Source organism: Hyperoodon ampullatus (assembly GCF_949752795.1).
Source record: "Hyperoodon ampullatus genome assembly, chromosome: 15".
Lineage (NCBI taxonomy): Eukaryota > Metazoa > Chordata > Mammalia > Artiodactyla > Ziphiidae > Hyperoodon > Hyperoodon ampullatus.
In genome coordinates this window covers 57,711,063-57,730,981 of record NC_136928.1, presented here as the reverse complement: position 1 = coordinate 57,730,981, position 19,919 = coordinate 57,711,063, and the positions used below count along the sequence as shown (strand labels likewise).

At 34.3% G+C, this 19,919-nt stretch overlaps 1 protein-coding gene across 2 annotated transcripts in view; it reads right to left on the bottom strand.

Annotated features, from left to right (window-relative positions):
- The window catches only part of SOS1 (SOS Ras/Rac guanine nucleotide exchange factor 1), a gene marked incomplete at both ends in the record, with an annotated part of 138,560 nt that overhangs the window by 33,754 nt on the left and 84,887 nt on the right, over window positions 1-19,919 (bottom strand). For both annotated transcript variants that reach the window (XM_079720849.1, XM_079720850.1), the window contains 2 exons: window positions 3,380-4,035; window positions 4,819-4,946. In XM_079720849.1, coding sequence (XP_079576975.1) covers window positions 3,380-4,035; window positions 4,819-4,946 — 784 coding nt within the window. The remainder of the gene's footprint in view (window positions 1-3,379; window positions 4,036-4,818; window positions 4,947-19,919) is intronic.

Below are 19,919 nucleotides of genomic sequence, written 5' to 3'. Positions count from 1 at the left end.
ATACATAATAAAAATTATATTCTAAAAATGAAAAAATTCATGAGTCAGCGTAACATGGTAGAAAGTACACTCTATTTCAAGAGTCAAGAAACCTAATTTCTAGTCGTCTTTCTGCAACTAACTGATATGATTTCTGGCAAATCACAAACTTCAGGGGCCTTGGGTTTTTTGGTCTATAAAGTGAAGGGCTGATCATCTAAGATCTATAGCTCTGTTTCATAAATTACTGTTAAAACACTTGAGTGATCAAGCTGGTTGAAGCCACAATGAAGTCTGAATTAAGTAAGGTTAAACAAGTTTTCTGTTTTTTATGATAATGTCTGAAAGTAGTGCTTATTAGTTATTGGATTTTTCTCATTTATTACAGCCAATGTCTTTTATTATAATTCTATACAATGTAATAAAAATATGCAAGTTAAATTTTAGTTTTTGTTTCAGTAAGCCACAACTTGCACTGTATGTTCTCTGATAAAATACGTATCAACCAACTGAACCAAAATTAAATAGAGCAGACCAACAGTTCTTTAAACAAATAGCTGATCTATTATCATTGTAGTGAGGACTAAGAGTCCATCTGAGCTGGAAAAGACCTTAAAAAATAGCTGCTTTCACGTTTTACAAGTTCATACATGGTCTATTAAAAACACATTCTATATTGCCAGTAATACATTCAGTCACAGACCTTACAGAAGTCAAATAAGCTAATAATGAATACTTATTAATTATTAGCCATACCGTGTGTATGGTAAATCACAATTCATGAAAGCTGCTTATGGGTTTTAGTTACACTAGTAATATATTTATGACAAATTAAAATATTCAATTAAGCTTCAAAATAAGATAGGAAAGAAAAATGTCAAAAAACTTAGCTACAACACTTCTGAACCCAACAGTGGCTTTTTATTCCTCAAGAAACTAATGAAAGGCATTTTTAGAAAAATTTTAACATTTTAAAAATAAAAAATCTTGTCAATTTAAATTTGAATACACCTAACTTTGCAAAGTTCTATAAATTGTTTTATATTAACTAGAAATAAAACCATTTAAGTTATTCTATTCAAAGGCTAAAAATTAATGTAAATGAGAGCAACTATCAAAAGTAACTAATAAAACACCATAGCAAAAGTACTGTGTCTACAGACATGGCTAGCATTGTGTACGTTAAGGAGAAAAGACTGCCAAGACTAAAGAAAAACTATCAAACTATGCTTGTTCTAGTTTTGCTTGTTTTGAAGTGTCCTCATTCAAAAAATAAATAAAAGGCACAGTCCCCTGAAAAAAAAACATTTAATTGTAGTTCTATAACTGCTTATTAATAATCATGTCAGTTTTGTGAAATAAAGCAAGCAGTAAAGAAAATTTTTATCATTAACAATAGGAGTTTTAAAGAAACAATTATATTAAAAATTTTGAAATTTGAAAATATTTTCCAAATCAAATAGTAAACACTAGTAAACACTAGTAAGTCTTCTTTAGCACCTGCCACTTGTATTGCTCTACAGAAAGAAAAAAAAAAACAAACTTCTGCCTCACATAGATAAGAATCTAAGGATTAATTCTACTCTAAATAGTCTAAGAACCCAAAACAAAGGTACTTAAAATAAAACGATGAATAGTTTAGAATGTTTATGATAAAAAGTTCTGTGAATCTTCCAAGACACAAAAATCAGAATAATGTGGCAAGAAGAATAACCTGAACCTTTATAACCTTAAAAATTCCTTCAGAAGTAGCAAAGAAATAACTTTTGCAACTACAAATTTCAGGTAATGAATAAAAACATTTTTTAAGCTGTATTCTAGATCTTAAAGAAGCTGATGGTCATCAACTAAATAGATAGGTCATATTAATTACTGAAAATTGTACCTCTCAAAATGTTTCATATGTAAAAAAAGATGACAGAATAATCTATTTTTCATGTAGAATCCTCGGCAGCTTATTTAAATTTTCTGTACTTTGATTTATTTTTAATTTTTGGGTCAGCAAAATGAATACACTGACTACAGAAGTTTCTAGGTGAAAAATCAATAGTAAAATTGGAATCCCAGAATCTTCTTTCATTATATTCAACATGTTTCAGTTACTGCCCGCTACTACCAAATGGTATACGCTTAAAGAGCCCAAAGTGCTTTTAAAAGTAGCCTATGGAAAACACTATTATTTCACTATGGAAAAGACTAGCAAAAGAACTACCAAATTCAACTGGTGCCAGAATAGTTTCCAGAGAAAACTGAGAACCCATTTGAAGGACTTTAAAAACTGGAGAAATTTCCCCAGAAACACACATATCCTAGAGATAGAAATATATTTAAGCAAAAAGCTGGGGGATGGAAGTTAACTTACACATTCAACTATTTAAGAATAGCACTTATAAGAGTTGTGTTTGATTTTATATGTCTTTGTAACAAAAGCATTCTTTGAAAATAAGTTTATATTTATAAAGAGTTTTCACATAATATTTCATTTATTCTTTCCAACAATATTCTAAGACAGCTGTTGTGATGTTGATTTTTGAGATGGTTCTAAAACCTTAAGGAACTGTGATAGAGTGAAGGTGTGAATCTAAATTCAGTGAGTGCTCTTTCCACAGTATTTTACAATCCTCAAACTTCCTACTATGTAGGGAAGTTGAAGAACACTGGATTATCATGTTACTTTATTAGAAGAAATAAAATTACTTTAAAAAATCGATCATTCTATTTGTTCCTTACTCTCAAACACTATATTTGATGCAGCCTATTTAAAGACAAACATGTCTCAACCCCCTAGGAATCCTCCAAACTCCTATGTTTGTCTCTAAAAATTGCCCTGCTAAGGTGAAACTGTTCTCTAAATAACATCAGTTGTAAAAAGCAAAAAACACTGAAAACTTAAATGACTCCCAGGATTGCTAAATTTAATAAATTTTAGGAATGGAAATTAAGAAAAAGCAATGCTGTATATATAATGTACTACCGGCACAATTTTGGTAATGGATATCAATTAGAATTTTTACTGATTTTATAATCTCAGTAATGAAAAAGAAAGAAAAGAAAGAGGTAAAGGACTAAAAAGATTTTTAGACCCTAGTGATGATTGATTTATCACTACTTTTAGTCTTGTTTCTGCCACTGTCTAACTGGGTAAATTTAGCCCAGTAACTTTATTTATAATTCTGGTTGCAAAGTTAAAAGTAACATATGTAAATGTGGTAGAAAGATTATAAAATTCCAAAGAAATATAAAGTGACGGTATTTTTAGTCAAAGGAAAATGAACTCTGATAATGCGGAGGTCTTTTGCTGTCAGTTTGCTTTCTATTTTAGGCATAATGACCTGTGCAGCAAAGAAAAATCAGCTTGAAGCAGGAGGATAAAAGTGACAGGCAAGTTCATACTCCTTACCTGCGTACATATGGTATGTGAGCCTCTCTATAAGTTTAATAACAGTTCCTGCTTTGATAATTGGAATTCCAGCTTTGGGCTGCACGTTTTCTTCAAATATGATATTTTCTTCAGAGTCAGGCTCTGCAAATCTATAAACATCAGCACTAGGGAGCCTCATCTGCTCCTCCTTTTCTTCCTGTAGCATTGTCACATCAAGCATCCTTTCCAGTGTACTCCGGTACTGTAAAGATATCAATGCTGCCATCCAGTTGTTTTTCTCTTCAGCTGACTTGGCAGAAAATATAACACTATTTTCATCTTTTAAAATTATTTCAAAAGCATGCTTGTACTCATTGGTGTCATCTTTGTCATTAATTTGTACCTTTCTCATAAAAAACTTTTCTTTAAGACGATATTCTGCATTGCTAGCACCAGGAAGTCTTGGCTGCCCATGATTTGATTTACAGCAAATCATTAAGCCATCAAAGAGAAATATGTGTCTCTCATGTTTGGCTCCTACACGTGTAAGAGTTCCTTCCATTATAAACTCATTGCAACATTGTCCAATGTCTTTTCCCTCCCAACCATCAATATTCTTCTGAATCTCGTTCATTTTCTTGATTGCTAGTTGTTTCCCCTTCATTTGCTGACTATAAAACCGACATGCAGATTCACTAAGATAAAGGAAAAAACATGGTTAGTACAAAGATGACAGGGAATCTACAATTCATGTAAATAAATGACAGTGCAAAAGTATATTTTAAAAAGTTGCACTGAGAAGGTTTTCACTATTTCTCCAAATATATTAGTGTTACAAAATTGCACAGTTTTGGAAACTAAAGCAACACAGTGGAGGCATTTTTTTAGTGCTCTAAAAAGAACTGACAATTGACAAAATTCTACCCTATAAATTTAGCTACAGAATGATTATTTCTACCATGGTTATGAAATATTTAGAATGACAAGTATTAAAAAGTAGCCCAATATAGTGAAAAAAAAGAAAGATTAAAAAATTTATCTAGAAATGCTTAAGTAGACAATACCTAAAGCTAAAAACCATGTATATATTATAATTAGGAAACTGGAAGCATATTATCTGAATTAATGCCTTGAGTTACATAATCCCTAAAATAAAAGACACTACTAATTTTACTTTGACAGAACAATGACGTTGACATAAATCTACCCAATACGTTTTGCTCTATCTCTCCTTTAGCTTACCAGTTGACTCTCAGGAGGTCTTGTCTGGGAGTATGCAAGGAAAATGCACAAATATGAAAGGTTTTTCAAACAATAACAAATTCTCTTGGCTTTGATGTCACTTCCTCTGAAAGACCAAGCTTGTCACTAAAAGTATTTTCTTCATTGTTTACTTGAGGAGGGAACTGGGATCCCTGAATTTATACCACAATATTCAGGGTGAAAAGGAGGATTATAAAAAAAGTGAAAATATTCACCTCAGTCTTCGTTTTGCAAGACTTTTAGAACATATTTTTTCCATACCACTCTGAACATTCAGCAAAGCTGTTATTGCTTGTTTCAAACATTCCTTGTCTTCTTGATCTTCACTCTTTTCTTCTAACTGCTGCAAAGTAAAAAGTGACAAATCTGAATTAGCAGAACAGTTCTGGCCAAAAGTAAATAATAATCCCATTTTATTTAAGGATAAAGATAACATTGATTAACTCTTTCTACCACAATAAAAATTTTAAACCTGTCATAAGATATATTTTATTTATTTATGTGGCTGTGCCAGGCATGCAGGCGGGATCTTAGTCCCCCGACCAGGGATCAAACCCGGGCCCCCTGCATTGGGAGTGTGGAGACTTAACCACTGGACCGCCAGGGAAGTCCCTATTATTCTTTTTAGAAGTCTTTTTCTTCCTTTATATTACTATCCATATCAACATGCAACCAAGTTTTCTACATTAAAAAAAACAAAAAATGTAGAAACAGTATTAACAGATGTCACACCTTCTGACAGGCAGTAATGTGCAGCTTCTCAGATAAATATTACTGAAAGGAAATGAGGGACATAAATTATCTTTTTACTATCATAGGTCTTGGCACCACGGTAGACACACAGATGAGATTTTTTTTGAAGTGTGTAATTTGGTCTTAGATTTCTGATTCCCACATTATGGTTGTAAGCAATGGAATGCCGAGGAAGATAAATATACAGAGAAGGATGCAATATAGTGGAGAGGAAGTTAAAGACACAAAACCTAAGATCAAAATTTGACTCTACTTTCTGTGTGACCTTGGGGCAAATTACTTGACTTGAGCCTCGCTTTTCCTATCTGTCAAATGAGGCTTATAAAACGCCTGCTTTGCCTATTTTATGGGATTGTTATTAAAAATGAAAGCACTTTTTGCCTATTTTGTGGGGTTGTTATTAAAAATGAAAGCACTTTGTAAATGGTAACATACAATATAGGTGTAAGTTGCTTTCCTTTGTAGTTCTACTACAGAATTAACATTGGTATCATGAAGAACTTTGTCAGTATTCACATGTTAAGATTTTGAGTAAAACTAGGAATATACATGTTAGTGAAACTCAAGCACATTTTCAATTAGTGGCTAAAGATACCACATGTGCCAGACAGAAAGTCTGTACTTAACAAGAATTGAGTCATCAATAACTACTAATCATCAATGCAACTAGGTGGCGGTAATTCAAGCAAGCAATTAACTGAGGTATGAGTGACAGTAAGTGACAATAATTCAGTAACCTTATAAATCTCTTTGTGGCCACCAAAAAGGAAAAGTTAAGAAATAACGTTTATTAATAGAGCTTTCATGCAACATTTAAGAACACTTACTCTTGGTCATAAAGGAAAAAGACTTGAGAAATAAAACCATAAAAAATAGTAATTTACAAAGGTTTACTTTTCAAAGAGCTTCATTATCCATTAGTACTTTAAGAACGTTGTTCTTGGAGAGGTATCTCTTAAAGATTAACAATAAATTCCTTTTTTGTTTCAACTGATACAGGTTATACACACACACACATACACACACACACACGTGTACTGATGACCTATGAAAAGTAAACATATTCTTACTCAATGCTCCAGACAATTTTTATAAAAATAATTTGCTTAAAATATCTTAATGCTCAAATATTCCAGAAGTAATAAATATATTGTAATATCTATTTAACAATCAGGTTTTATTATTCAGATTTCTTATATCCATTATTTAAAACTCACTGAGGCATAATCTGTACTCTTTAGAAAAATATCCAGTCTCATTTGTGTTAAGTAAAACAAAAATCTATTCACATAATTTCCAACAAAAAAGGGTTGGGGGAGGGAGACAGTTGCTAAAGGATAAGAGACTTAAAAATAGCTACCTTACAAAAAATATGCAAATATCTTTTACTCATAGTATTTCTCTTCACCATGGCCAGCTAGATTAAAGAAAGCCAATGGCCAAGTATTCATAAAGAAAGATACTAGGTTTTTAGTTAATGGATATTAATGGTAGGCTGAAGGCTGGACTCTGGGTAATCTCTAAAAGTATCTTCCATCTCTATGATTCTAAACTATTTACCTCTCATATGGCAGAATTTTTGGAGACAAATAAAATATTACCATAAACTTTATCAAGTTTAGGCTTCAAAGGCAGCAGACAATCTAACAATGAAAGCAATATTCAGTAAGAAAGGGCAAAATTCTAGATGGTTTAATAAAAGTACCACTAAAGAGTAAACTACTTCACTGAGTTGTTTCAGAATTTAATCACTCAATATTTAAGTCAATATGGTACAAAGCAAAAAAAAAAAAAGAGTTGACACTAACAACAGAATATTATTGAGTCCTTTACATTCTATCCTTTGATATTTTTAATATTATTAATTCAGGCAAACATAGCTAGTCATACAAAACACACAATTCTAACACATAAAAAGAACTCTGAAAGTAACAAATCCATTTAGACATGCATTTGATTTTCTATTCTAAAGATGTTTCAAGTTTCTGGGTCATTTATCTATCATTAACTATAGCATTTCACATACAGAATATACTGGTATCTCAAAAATATTTTTAATATATTTTAAAAGCACAAACCCAAAGTCTATTTTAAAAACCATAAAACTTTACTGATGAAATAATTTTTAAATGTAATATTTACCTTCACAGCATTAGTCAAGCATCTAAAACAAATTTCAATGTAATAAATGACCTTCCTTATAAGCATTCTTTGCTTCTTTTACTTAACATAGCTGATTTAAACAGGGCATTGGTGCAGAATAATTCAAGCTAACCACCATCAAAGGGGTGGCTTATTGTTGCTACAGAAACAAAGCAATGGCAATTAGTATGTAAATGAGACTCCACAAAGCAGCATCCTCTTGTTACCAAAGTGATATTCAATACCATGCTTTTCATGGGTGCCTATTTAATAACATTATGTAACAGCAACAATTTAATTTTACAAATGCTGTTTACTAAATAGTCAAAAAAATTATCAAGTCCTGATATTACATTGCCGTATATGAGAATGTATTAAAACTTACCCAAAGCATCATATTCTAAAGCACAATGGTAAATCATATGATCTATAGAGATGATAAAATTTACATTTTCAAAAGAAAGGAGCCACTTTTACCAGTAATTTTTTGGTTTTTTTTTTTGGGGGGGGGGTCCTTTTGAAATAAGTAGAAGGGGCAGTAGTCAATATGGTATATTGCATGCCCAAAGGAAACCCTGAGAGATAAATAGTATTAAATTTAAGAAGCTTTAAACTGGAAAAAGATAGGAGACAAATAAAACTCAAGATTGGTTTACACATAAAAAAATAAAGTGTTGTACCTGATGCAATTTATATGAGTTCAACTAATTCACAAACATATAATGGCTCCTCTCTTTAAAAACAAACTTGAATCCATATGTTTTTATTTCTAGAAATTAGTTTTCTCCAACAAGAAATACTATAGAATAAAGAAACTGCTATTTTACTTGATGATGGAGGCAGGCAGGACCAGAACCCAGGATTCCCAACTCTCAGTCCTTTTCAATATACTACCCAAAGAACTGAAATGACTTGAAATACTTGTTTAGAAAATATTCACCAAATAAAACCTATTCCATTCAAATAGGTAAATTGCAATGCACAAGGATGACAAAATATATAATCAAGAAACATAGTATAACTAAATTGCTGTGCCGAACACCTGAAAGTTACACAATATTGTAAATCAACTGACTTCAATAAAAAAATTTTTTTAAAGAAATATACACTATAATTGTCTAAGATTTGGAACATAAAAATAAAGATTTATCTTTATCTTAAATATTGTGTACATATATGAGTTCATCGCAAAATGTGAGAACACAAGCAAAGATAGGAATCATGAAGTAAATTTCATAACTAGTTCCTTCCTTTCCCCCAAATGTTATTTTTTGAGTTAAAGTGATTTCATATATGCAGATAATTCTCCTAAAATATATAAAATTTCAACCAGTATGTGATGTTAATGATATTAACAGAATTCGATCTTCTTTTACTTAACCCTTATTTTCCCCCAAGACAAGCAAGGAGATGACCATTACCAAGGTGGTATATAATACATGAAATAAATAGTATAACACTATACATAATCCATAATTGTAATTTAAATGAAACAATCTTTATTAAATTAGCCAATGGCTGAAAATATAAAAATGAAATCTTAAAATATAAATTATAACCTGACTTACAGTTCACTATTAGGAAATAAAAGCAAACTTCTCTAAGTTTTTGAGGAAAGTCACAAGTTCTATTGAGATAATTAAATGGTCTTTTGTACACTTTTAGAAACTATTTAGAATATTAATAGTAGCTGAATGAAACTCAAAAGGGCAGATCTACAGGGGAAGCCAGTGAAGTTCCAATCAGAATTAATTTAACAAATATTTAATTAACCATCCATTATTTATAAGTAATGAAAATATGACAGTGAGCAAGCCAAATCTGGTCACTGCTGTTAGAGCTTAGAGTGTAAAAGAGAAGACAGATGAATGACAAAGTGCTATAATGGGGAAAATATAGGGCACTCTGGAAATACACAGCAAGGGCCCCTGACTTAATAAAGGGAGAGATGATAGCAAGGAAGGCCTCCAGAAGGAAATGACTATAAGGTTCGAAGGATAAGAATGGTTTAGGTATGGGGAAACAGAGGTACAAAAAATATATTAGGAAGAAGAAACAGCATGTGTAATCAAAGAGTTATTCAGGACCAAGGCTGAGAGAAACTGGCTGAAGAGTAGAACCTGGTGGCTGGGAAGGATGGGGGTGGGGAGAGGTGAGGAGTTAAGATGTTGGAGAAGTCAACAGGGACCAAGTCAGGACTGCAAGCCTTATAAGGAACTTGAACATTAACCTGGGTCAATGCGGAGCCATTAAGGGTTTTAAGCTAGTGACTAATGTGATCAAATTTGCATTTTAGAAAGATGGCTTTGGTTTGGTTACCCAGGAAACAGCAAATGGTGGGGGTGAGGATGGGGAAGGCAGGACTGAAGGGAGATGAGATGATCATGGCCCTCAAAGAGTACTGAGAGGAAATGAACAGAAGATGAATCCAAAAGAAGATCCTTTTCAAGAATGAAAAGGACTTACTTGGTGACGAAGTGGATGTGATGTGGAGAATGACAGAGAAGAGTTGAGGACTTCCAGGTTTCTATTCTGAGTAACCAGATGGATAGTAGGACCACTTCACTGAGTGAATGAGTGCAGAAAGAATAGTTTTGCTGGGAAAGATAAGTTTTCAGGAAAGTGAACTTGATTTGTTTACACAATAAAGAAGTAGAGTAGTTCAAAAGATAGTTGGACAATAAACAGTCTACATTTCCCCATTTCCTTTTTCATACCCCTCTCTTCATTGAATCTCTTTAATCCTATTGAGACCAGCAAAATTCCTGATTTTCTTCATGCGCTGCTAAAAGTAACCTTGGGTGTGACAGGTTTCTTACCTGATAGCAAAGGGGTCACTGCTTTTCTAGATACACTTCATGAGTAAATGATAGGACGGGAGTGGGGGAGGAGAAGGGTGTGATAGGGTTCAGGACACACTACTCCCCAATTTGGCACCTTGGCATACTAAATATTTTAAGTTGAAGGAGTTTGAGAAAACAGCAGGAGGGAGGGAGAAGGTCAGTGACCTCCCTGGTTCTGTTTTGTCAAGTTCCTTCAGTTTAAAATACTCAGTATGCCAAGGTTCCTGTGTCATGTAAAACTTACATTAAATAAATCTGTATGCTTTTCTCCTGTTAATCTTTGTCAGTTTCCTTTTCAGACCCAGCCAGAGACTCTAAGAGGGCTGAGGAAAAAACTTTCTCCCCTACAGGTACTTGGGAGCAGAAATAATTTGAAAACAAACAAACAAAAAAAGCATATTTTAATAGAGAACACTGTGGCATGTAAATTATGTCTCAATAAAGCTGTTTTTTTTAAAAAGTAATAATTTAATGCTTTTAGCTAAATATCTGCTCTTCAACTTTCTGTATACTGTACCTATCAGAGTATCTTCTCTCTTAAAATGGGCTTCTAATGGTTTTAGCAATCAGACTGATGCTAAGTTCAGTTTCTAGTCTGAAATGTGCAATTACCAAAGAAATCATATGACAAGATTTTATGGTTTTAAAAAGTAAATGGCATCATACTTTATCTATTGAGATTTCAAATATTAATTTTAAAAATATTCGACCAAGAAAAGGGAAAACAAAATATTTACTGTTGATTCAGTGAGTTTAAAGTTTGTAATTAAAAAACAATTTTTTAATACTAGCTGAAGTTTATAGTTATTTTATATAGTTTTATTTGGGGTTTCTTAAATTAATTAAAATGAGTATTTATAATTTTTATTATAAAAATTGACAAAATACTTAAAAGTAGAATAAAATGATGAATACTCATATACTTCATCCGTATTTGGCAGTTTTTAAGATTTTGCTAAATTGGTTTTAATCTCTTTTGTCTTTCTTTGCTATCCAGACAGGTGGAAAACTGCAATTAATATAAACATTTAAATATATATAATAGGAATTAAAACTGTCTATGAAAAAGTTTTTCAGTATATATGATCAAAAGAATGATAGAGACAGGGGCTTCCCTGATGGTGCAGTGGTTAAGAATCTGCCTGCCAATGCAGGGGACATGGGTTCGAGCCCTGGTCTGGGAAGATCCCATGAGCCACAATTACTGAGCCTGCACGCCACAACTTCTGAAGCCCGTGCGCCTAGAGCCCGTGCTCCACAACAAGAGAAGCCATCACAGTGAGAAGCCCGCTCACCGCAACTAAAGAAAGCCCACACACGGCAACGAAGACCCAATGCAGCCAAAAATAAAATAATAAATAAATAAATTTATGAAAAAAAAAAGAATGATAGAGACAGATAATGATAAAAGTATTATTTACTATTATCTATTAATTACCAGTTAAATATTAGAGTATTAGAAATTCTGGAAACTTTTATTTTTTTAAGATTTTAAAAAATATGGACCATTTTTAAAAGTCTTTATTGAATTTGTTATAGTATTGCTTCTGTTTTGTTTTGTTTTTTTGGCTGCGAGGCATGTGGGATCTTAGCTCCCTGACCCAGGATCGAACCCGCACCCCCTGCAATGGAAGGCAAAATCTTAACCACTGGACCACCAGGGAAGTCCCTGAAAACTTGAAGCACTTAATGAAAGAAAAGATCTTACACCTTAAAAAAAGAAAGAAAAAGAAAAAGAAGAAAGAAACTGCACTATAACTGAAAGGCCAAAATGCTGGTGAATAACGTTACCAAGCTCCTTTCATTGTGACTTAGAATCACTTTTTTACAGTAAGGCCAAATTTATGTTTATTTTTAGCTTTTTAATGAAGAGAGAGTTTGGTGAATTTCCAGCTAAAAAAGGGAAAAAAAAGTTGAATACCACAATGTTTATTTGATGAAGAAGTCATAACACAACAGCAAAAAAAGTAAAACAGGGAAATATGTTTCTAAGTATCACTATTATGTTTTCAGATTGTAACAATCCTAGATAATTGTAAAAAGTTTTTAGAGTTCCTGCTAATTGGATTAAATTTGTGTACTGTTTCTGTATGGGAATATTTTAAGCTCAAGCAAGTCATCTAGGTGAGGAAAAAGATAAAGGATGATCTAAGAACAAATAAAGCAATTAAAAAAATAATCAGTGCAACCGATTTTTAAACATGCCCAATATTCAAACTGTATTTTAAACAGGATCCAGCTACTCATATCTTTAAATCTATTAGAATACATTTTCTAACATTAGCAGTTCTCTTGCCTACTTGTGGAATATGAGTTGCAGCCCTTCACTGTACCCCCTTCCTATTGTTACAGACAGCAAAGCCATAACAAATACTGAAGAAGAGCTATAAAAATGCAAGAACTTCCAGTAATGGTGGTGAAGTGAAGAAGTCTGGAGAACCCTCTGTAGATAACAATTATTCAATCTAAACAAGAGATTAAAAATATTTATAGGCACTGGAAAAAATCTGAAAGAAAGCATAAGCCAGAAATACTATTGCTCTTGAAAAGCTGCAACTAGAAAGTGTACACTTGTGGGATTAGGGCTTTCTCCAACCTCCCATGATGACAGTGAGGAGGAAGGAGAGAAGAAGAGGAGTTTTACAGACTAGAGATGAAAGAGAGCAGAATTTAAAAGGAAACTGAAGGGGGAAATCTGGAAGTGAATGAATTGCAGAAGGGTTGAGACACAAAATCTGAGAATAAACTCTACTCAAATGCCTGGTTGACTCCTAAACTCTGCATGCATGAAAAGACCCCAAGGAGTCTAGCAAAAAAGTAGGCAGAGACCAAAGAGGAATCTACTCTTGAAAGACAGAGCTATAATGGGTAAGTTCTGCTTTTCTTAAACTGAGTTTATTCCCCAACTGTACACAGCTCAGAGAGCATTAAGCTGAAGAGTTACTGGTTTAAGGTGCCAGGGAATAGAGCCTGAGGCTGGCAGAGTGGCTGGAAATTAAGGGGGAATCTCCAGGTGTAAGGGAACCAGATACTGTGCCCCCAAATTTGAACACTATCTCTGCCCAAACATTTAGTCTGTCAAATCATACATGTGTAAGGAAGACAGGAAAGAGTCAAGCTAAAAAAGCAGCGTATGGAAATCCTAAAAAGTGATACAGAGATATTAGCTGCTGCACAACGCAGAAGAGACAAATTTGCAGTTGAGTCCAGAAAAGTTAACTGTCTACTACTAGAGTAAAAACCCAACAATCCAAAACAAAACAAAAACCAAAACCCACAAAGGGAACCCCAGAAATCCTCAACACAACAGAATCCAGAGTTGTTAACTAGCAAAAATACTGGGAAAATGTGACCCATATTTGAGGAAAAAAACCCAGTTAATAGAAACTGACTCCAAGCGGCCCAGATGGGGGGTGGTTTAGGAAAGACTTCAAAGTAGCTTTTGTGATCATATTCAAAAAATCAAAGGATAACATGGTCTTATTGAGTGGACAGATAGGGAGTCTCTGGAAACTATAAAACAAAATCCAAATGGAAATTCTAGAGTAAGTATAGTAACTAACAATTCTATTGACAGATCAATAGAAATTACCACTCTGAAGAACAAAGATTTAAGAAAAATGAACAGTCTCAGAGATCTGTGGGACAACATAAAGTAGTTCTACATACATGTAACTGGAGTTCCAGAAAGAGGAAATGAGAGAAAAATGGCAGAAAATGCAGTAATGTAAAAGCAAGTTAAAATCTGAAAGGTGAAGCGAGTTTGAAACTTTAAACAGGAAATCAACCCTAAAAAAATGTTAGGATAATCTCATTTATGGAATAAAATACCTTTCAAAACCATCTCTCTTTTCTTATCAGAGAAAAAAAAAATCACCAAAACTGAATGTTCCTCACAGCAGTTTAGCTGATTTAAAATTTTAAAGCTGGAGTAATATATTAGTCAGCTATTTGTTTATAATGGCTCCTGAATTATACTATTCTATGTTTAACTTTAGGCATTCAACATCTGTGGTCAGATATGATACCACTTAGCTCACTGCTTTGAGCCCACGGTTTCTGGAAAAGAATTTCTAAATTTAGAAAGCTAGTTCAAAGGAATGGAAGCTAGACAGACCTCTTCTGGACTTATTTTTATGATACTCAGAGAGAAGCTATGTTTTCTAAATCTCATCTTATTGCTGGTATTAAGCATCAGCTCATGGGCAGTATTAAAAAATGGTCTGAAACATACAGCAATTAAACCAGATGCAGAACATGAAAAAAGTAGACAAAACATTATCTAGAGTAGAAGATGTTTGATACTTGTCCAGCTCCCAAACTGAAAAAGCAACAAACCAAAGCCATTAACAAATGCATACAAGATACCTGTAGTAGGGGTCTTCAGAGCATATTTCTTTACAAAGAGTTTCTGGTGCACTATGTGAAGGCCATTAGTGGGTGTTTAAAGTGAATGATGTAGCACAATTTATATTTGCCTTTTCCAATTGTTTTATATACTGAAAAAAAATACTCTGCGAGGAAAAATGTCTCCTACTTTTAACATTTCTCAGTTCTTAAGCCTAAGTTTCCCACTCACTGCACCATTCAGTTCTAAGTTCTTATCTGTAACCTTTCCCACAGTTCTGTACTTAAGCATTTGGGGCTACAATTTTGGCAATATTTATGATGCTAAGGGGAAATGTTAAGGACTATTCTTCAAGTCAGTCAGTACACAAAAATCTAGGAATATTAGAAAATTTAATGTTAACTTTTAACATATAGCAAGTGTCTAACCATGTGAACATTCATATTAAAGTCTTTAGTGTCTCTTATTTTCTAAAGTAAAGCTTGTGATCAAGACAAGCACTGCACTGTTATAACGAATTAACATCCACTAAAATATTTACTATTCCATTGGTTCTTTTTTTTTTTTTTTTTTTTTTTTTTTTTTTTTGCGGTACGCGGGCCTCTCACTGTTGTGGCCTCTCCCGTTGCGGAGCACAGGCTCCGGACGCGCAGGCTCAGCAGCCATGGCTCACGGGCCCAGCCGCTCCGCGGCATGTGGGATCTTCCCGGATTGGGGCACGAACCCGTGTCCCCTGCATCGGCAGGCGGACTCTCAACCACTGCGCCACCAGGGAAGCCCTCCATTGGTTCTTAATTTAATCTTACCTAAAAACAGAGGGTTGTTGTGATGTGTTAAAATTAAACCTGGACATGTTTCTCTCAATTATTTTCCTAATCTTGTACTTTTTATTATCAATGAAACCTAAGAAAGGTATGGAGGTTTTAAGTGTTAAATTTTCTATTATTTTTTCATTTAAGGGAAAGCATACATGATAACCCCAACCTCAGTTATGTACATTTAGTCTTATTCAGAAGATTGTTAGTAATTTTGAATTCCCATGAGTTTTTAGCTGCTTATAATACATCTATTTGAAAAATACTGCAATTGTTGGCTTTTCACTAGATTTTTGCTGGACTGAAATTAAATGTTAAAATCTAAGATCAGGAGGAAATGATTAATTGGCCCACGCAAAAAATATATTTTTATGGGTTTAAGAAAGCCAATATACACTGGAGAATCAGAAAAACAAAAATGAATTTAATTTTTATAGTATACCAAAAACTAACTGTAATGGGTTGAACTGTGTTCCCCAAAGAAGTTCTACACATGGTACCTGTGAACATAATCTTATTTGAAAATTGGGTCTTGGGTTTCCTTGGTGGCGCAGTGGTTAAGAGTCTGCCTGTCAATGCAAGGGGCACGGGTTCGAGCCCTGGTCCGGGAGGATCCCACATGCCGCGGAGCAACTAAGCCCACGCACCACAACTACTGAGCCTGTGCTCTAGAGCCCACGAGCCACAACTACTGAGCCTGCGAGCCACAACTACTGAAGCCCACGTGCCTAGAGCCCGTGCTCTGCAACAAGAGAAGCCACTGCAATGAGAAGCCCGCGCACCACAACAAAGAGTAGCCCCCACTCGCCACGACTGGAGAAAGCCCGTGCGCAGCAACTAAGACCCAACGCAGCCAAAAATAAATAAATTAAATAAATTTTTTAAAAAAAGAACATTGGGTCTTTGCAGATATAATCAAGTTGAGATGAGGTCATATTGGATTAGGGTGGATCCTACATCCACTGACTTGGCATTTTATGAGAAAGGAAAGAGATTTGGATGCAGAGGTAACAGAGAAGAATGTGAAGATATGAAGAAAGTGATGTGAAGATGGAGGCAAAGATTGAAGTGAAGGCATTTATAAGCCAAGGGATGCCAAGGATTGCTGGGATACACCAGAAGCCAAGAAAAGGCAGTAAGGATTCTTCCCTAGAGACTTTATAAAGAGTATGGCCCTGCCAACACCCTAATTTTGGACTTTTTGTCTCCAGAACTGTGAAAGAATAAATTTCTGTTGTTTTTAAGCCACTCAGTCTGTGTTGCTTTGCTCTAGCAGCCCTCGGAAACTAACACACTAATGCACAAATAACAATATAGATTTGAACCTGATTTTTTAAATTGAGGGAGACTTACTTTCCCCTAGGTTATATGTACCCAGCAAATTGGAAAGAGAACAGGTAATTTTCTAGGGAACTGATTGGCTCAAAATCACCCTGGATGATTTTTTTCTAACATTTGTCTGAGTATACCCTAAGAGGATAAAATAATATATCTAAAGAACAAAGAAAAAGTTAACATTTTTGATGAACTGAACAATGTACTGATTTGGTAACCTTCAAAATACTGGTCAACATATTTACTTAGCCCCAAGAAACAACTCTAAATTGGTTTAATAAAGCAAATTAAACTTCACATAGGAAAATCAAATTACTGGAACAATGAGGTTTTCAAAAGGACACAAAGGAAGTTTTTTTTTTTTAACTTCATAAAAATTAGCTTTAATGTGAAAAAAAATTAATCAAAGGTTCCAAAGACTTGACTGCAAACTAACTTGCTGTGGGGGGGGAGGGAGTATTTCTTTTTTCCAGTTTCAGTGGCATTAAAGTCATACTATTAATAACTAAACTTTTATTTTCTGAATTTGTAAAGTTGAAGGCATTCTAAGTTTCCAAAGTAAATGTAATTATATACATATTATGTATATATATGTAATATATATGTAATTATATACATATATGTAATTATAGTTACAGTTAAACTATTCCTACAAATATAAAACATTTATAGGAATTGTAAGGAAAACTTAGTTTATTTTTGCTATTCATTTTTTAACAAGCATTTATGGAATGTCTAAGTGCCAAACACTACTAGGCATGAGAATTCAAAGATACATAGGGCTCAGTTCCATTCTTTATGGAGTATACAGTCTAATGACAAGGTAGACAGTAAAAATGGGACATGTTCTATAAAGAGATACGAAGAGAATAAAGGAGCTTAGTCAAAGGATCAGCCTAGGAAACCAAGGGAAACTTGACGGAGAACCAACATTTGAACAAACTCTTTGACAAGCAGGAATTTTTCAGATGAAACGGGAAGGTAGAAATAGAAGAGAAATTCCAGGAAAATAGAAAAAAAGAAAGATATGGAATCCTGAACAGATTTGACATAACCAGAGCTGCTTGGAAATTTTTTATCACTAAAGCATAAGGTAAGTAACATCAAATATTGAAAGATGAGGCTGGAGAGAGGCTAAAGAATTTAGACTTTGTGTCCCACTTCACAGGGCACCAACTGCACTTTTCAAACTGGGAGTTCCATGAGACACAAAGACCATATAGGAAACTGCTACAGTAACCCAGGAAAGACATGCTGAGGGTCTGGACTAAAGCAGTGTCAGTGGAATGGGAGGATAGACTGGATTCCAGAATCATTTCTGTAATCTAATCATGATGCTCTGCTAATAAGGGACTGAGAAGAATCAAAGATGGTACTGAGGCTTCTGGTGAAGGGATCTGAGCTGATTAGCAAAGAAATGGAATACAAATTTGGGCAGGCAGGAGAAGTGGGGAAATGGTGAAAGATGAAGGTAGTAAAATGTTAGTTTAAGATATCTGCAAGACAAGAAGAAAATTTTCTAGTAATGACAATACTCAGTATTTATATTTTTTACTGCATATGAAGTACTTTTACACACGTTCTCTTGGTTGACAGAACCACCCAGTGAGATAAGAGCATTTCACAGATAAGAAAACCAGAGCTCAAAAGGTGAGGTGACTTGTTACAAGCTACTCAGCTAGTAGGCTACCAGGCTAGAGTCAGAAAAAAAATCAGAGTCCTATCTAGTCTTTCAAAAGCCACTCCATGCCATAGATAAATTATGGTTAGTTTCCAATTGTCATTGACGTCTTAGCATTTTGCTGCTTCCCACTGAGCTGATTTTATTTAATCATTGTTGAGTCCAGAATCACCTAGTCCACAATGGCACTTGAAGTTATGACAATACCCAGAGGAAAAAAATTTAGAGTTAGTGAGAATCATGTTACTGGAAAAAATCTTAGACCATTAAGTGTTAGAAGGTCTTTCAGTTCTTCTGATGGAGGAATTCTACGATAGGTTCCCAAAGTAACCTCCAGAAATACATTACAGTTTCAAAGGGTTCCATGGTCTAATTTGGGAATTAATTGCTTTAGATTGCTTTATTGCACAATTTCACAAAGCCTTTAATATTCTAATGTACACTGAAAATTTCTAGGAGTATAATTAAGAATACAGTGTTCCCCAAACATATCTGACCACTGAACATTCCTCCCAAACATTTTTTTCTTTTTGGCTGCACTGCGTGGCTTGTGGGATCTTAGTTCCCCAGCCAGGGACTGAAGCCAGGCCCTCGGCAGTGAGAGCATGGAGTCCTAACCACTGGACCGCCAGGGAATTCCTTCCCCCAAACTTTTAATTTAGAGTATCTTATGGGACTAGCATTCTATAGAATACACTTTGAAATACTGCTCAATAAAACTATTTAAGCAACATACCAACAAATACAAATTAAAGATAATAAATACAAACAGTACATTAGTGCTGAGGGAATGCAGAATAAAAAGGAGAAATGACAATTTGTGGAATTAATCGGGAAAAGTTTCCTGCTCAATATACTGTTTAATTTTGCAATGAAATTTAGGCAGTAATATGAACTAGGAATACATGTGCTTACCAGTAGAAATCTTTTAAGTTGCTGATTGACGCAATTATAAAATAAAAATTTGGGGGACTTCCCTGGTGGTGCAGTAGTTAAGAATCCGCCTGCCAATGCAGGGGACACGGGTTCAAGCCCTGGTCTGTGAAGATCACACATGCCATGGAGCAACTAAGCTCAAGCGCCACAACTACTGAGCTTGCGCTCTAGAGTCCATGAGACACAACTACTGAGCCCACGTGCTGCAACTACTGAAGCCCACGCGCCTAGAGCCCATGCTCTGAACAAGAGGAGCCACCGCAATGAGAAGCCTGCACACGGCAACAAAGAGTAGCCCCCGCTCGCCACAACTAGAGAAAGCCTGCACACAGCAATGAAGACCTAACTCAGCCAAAAATAAATGAATTAATTTAATTTAAAAAAGTTTTATTACCATAACTTATAATTTTTAAAAATTTAATTGCCTATACTTGGGGGAGTAAATAATTAATTTCTCTTATAC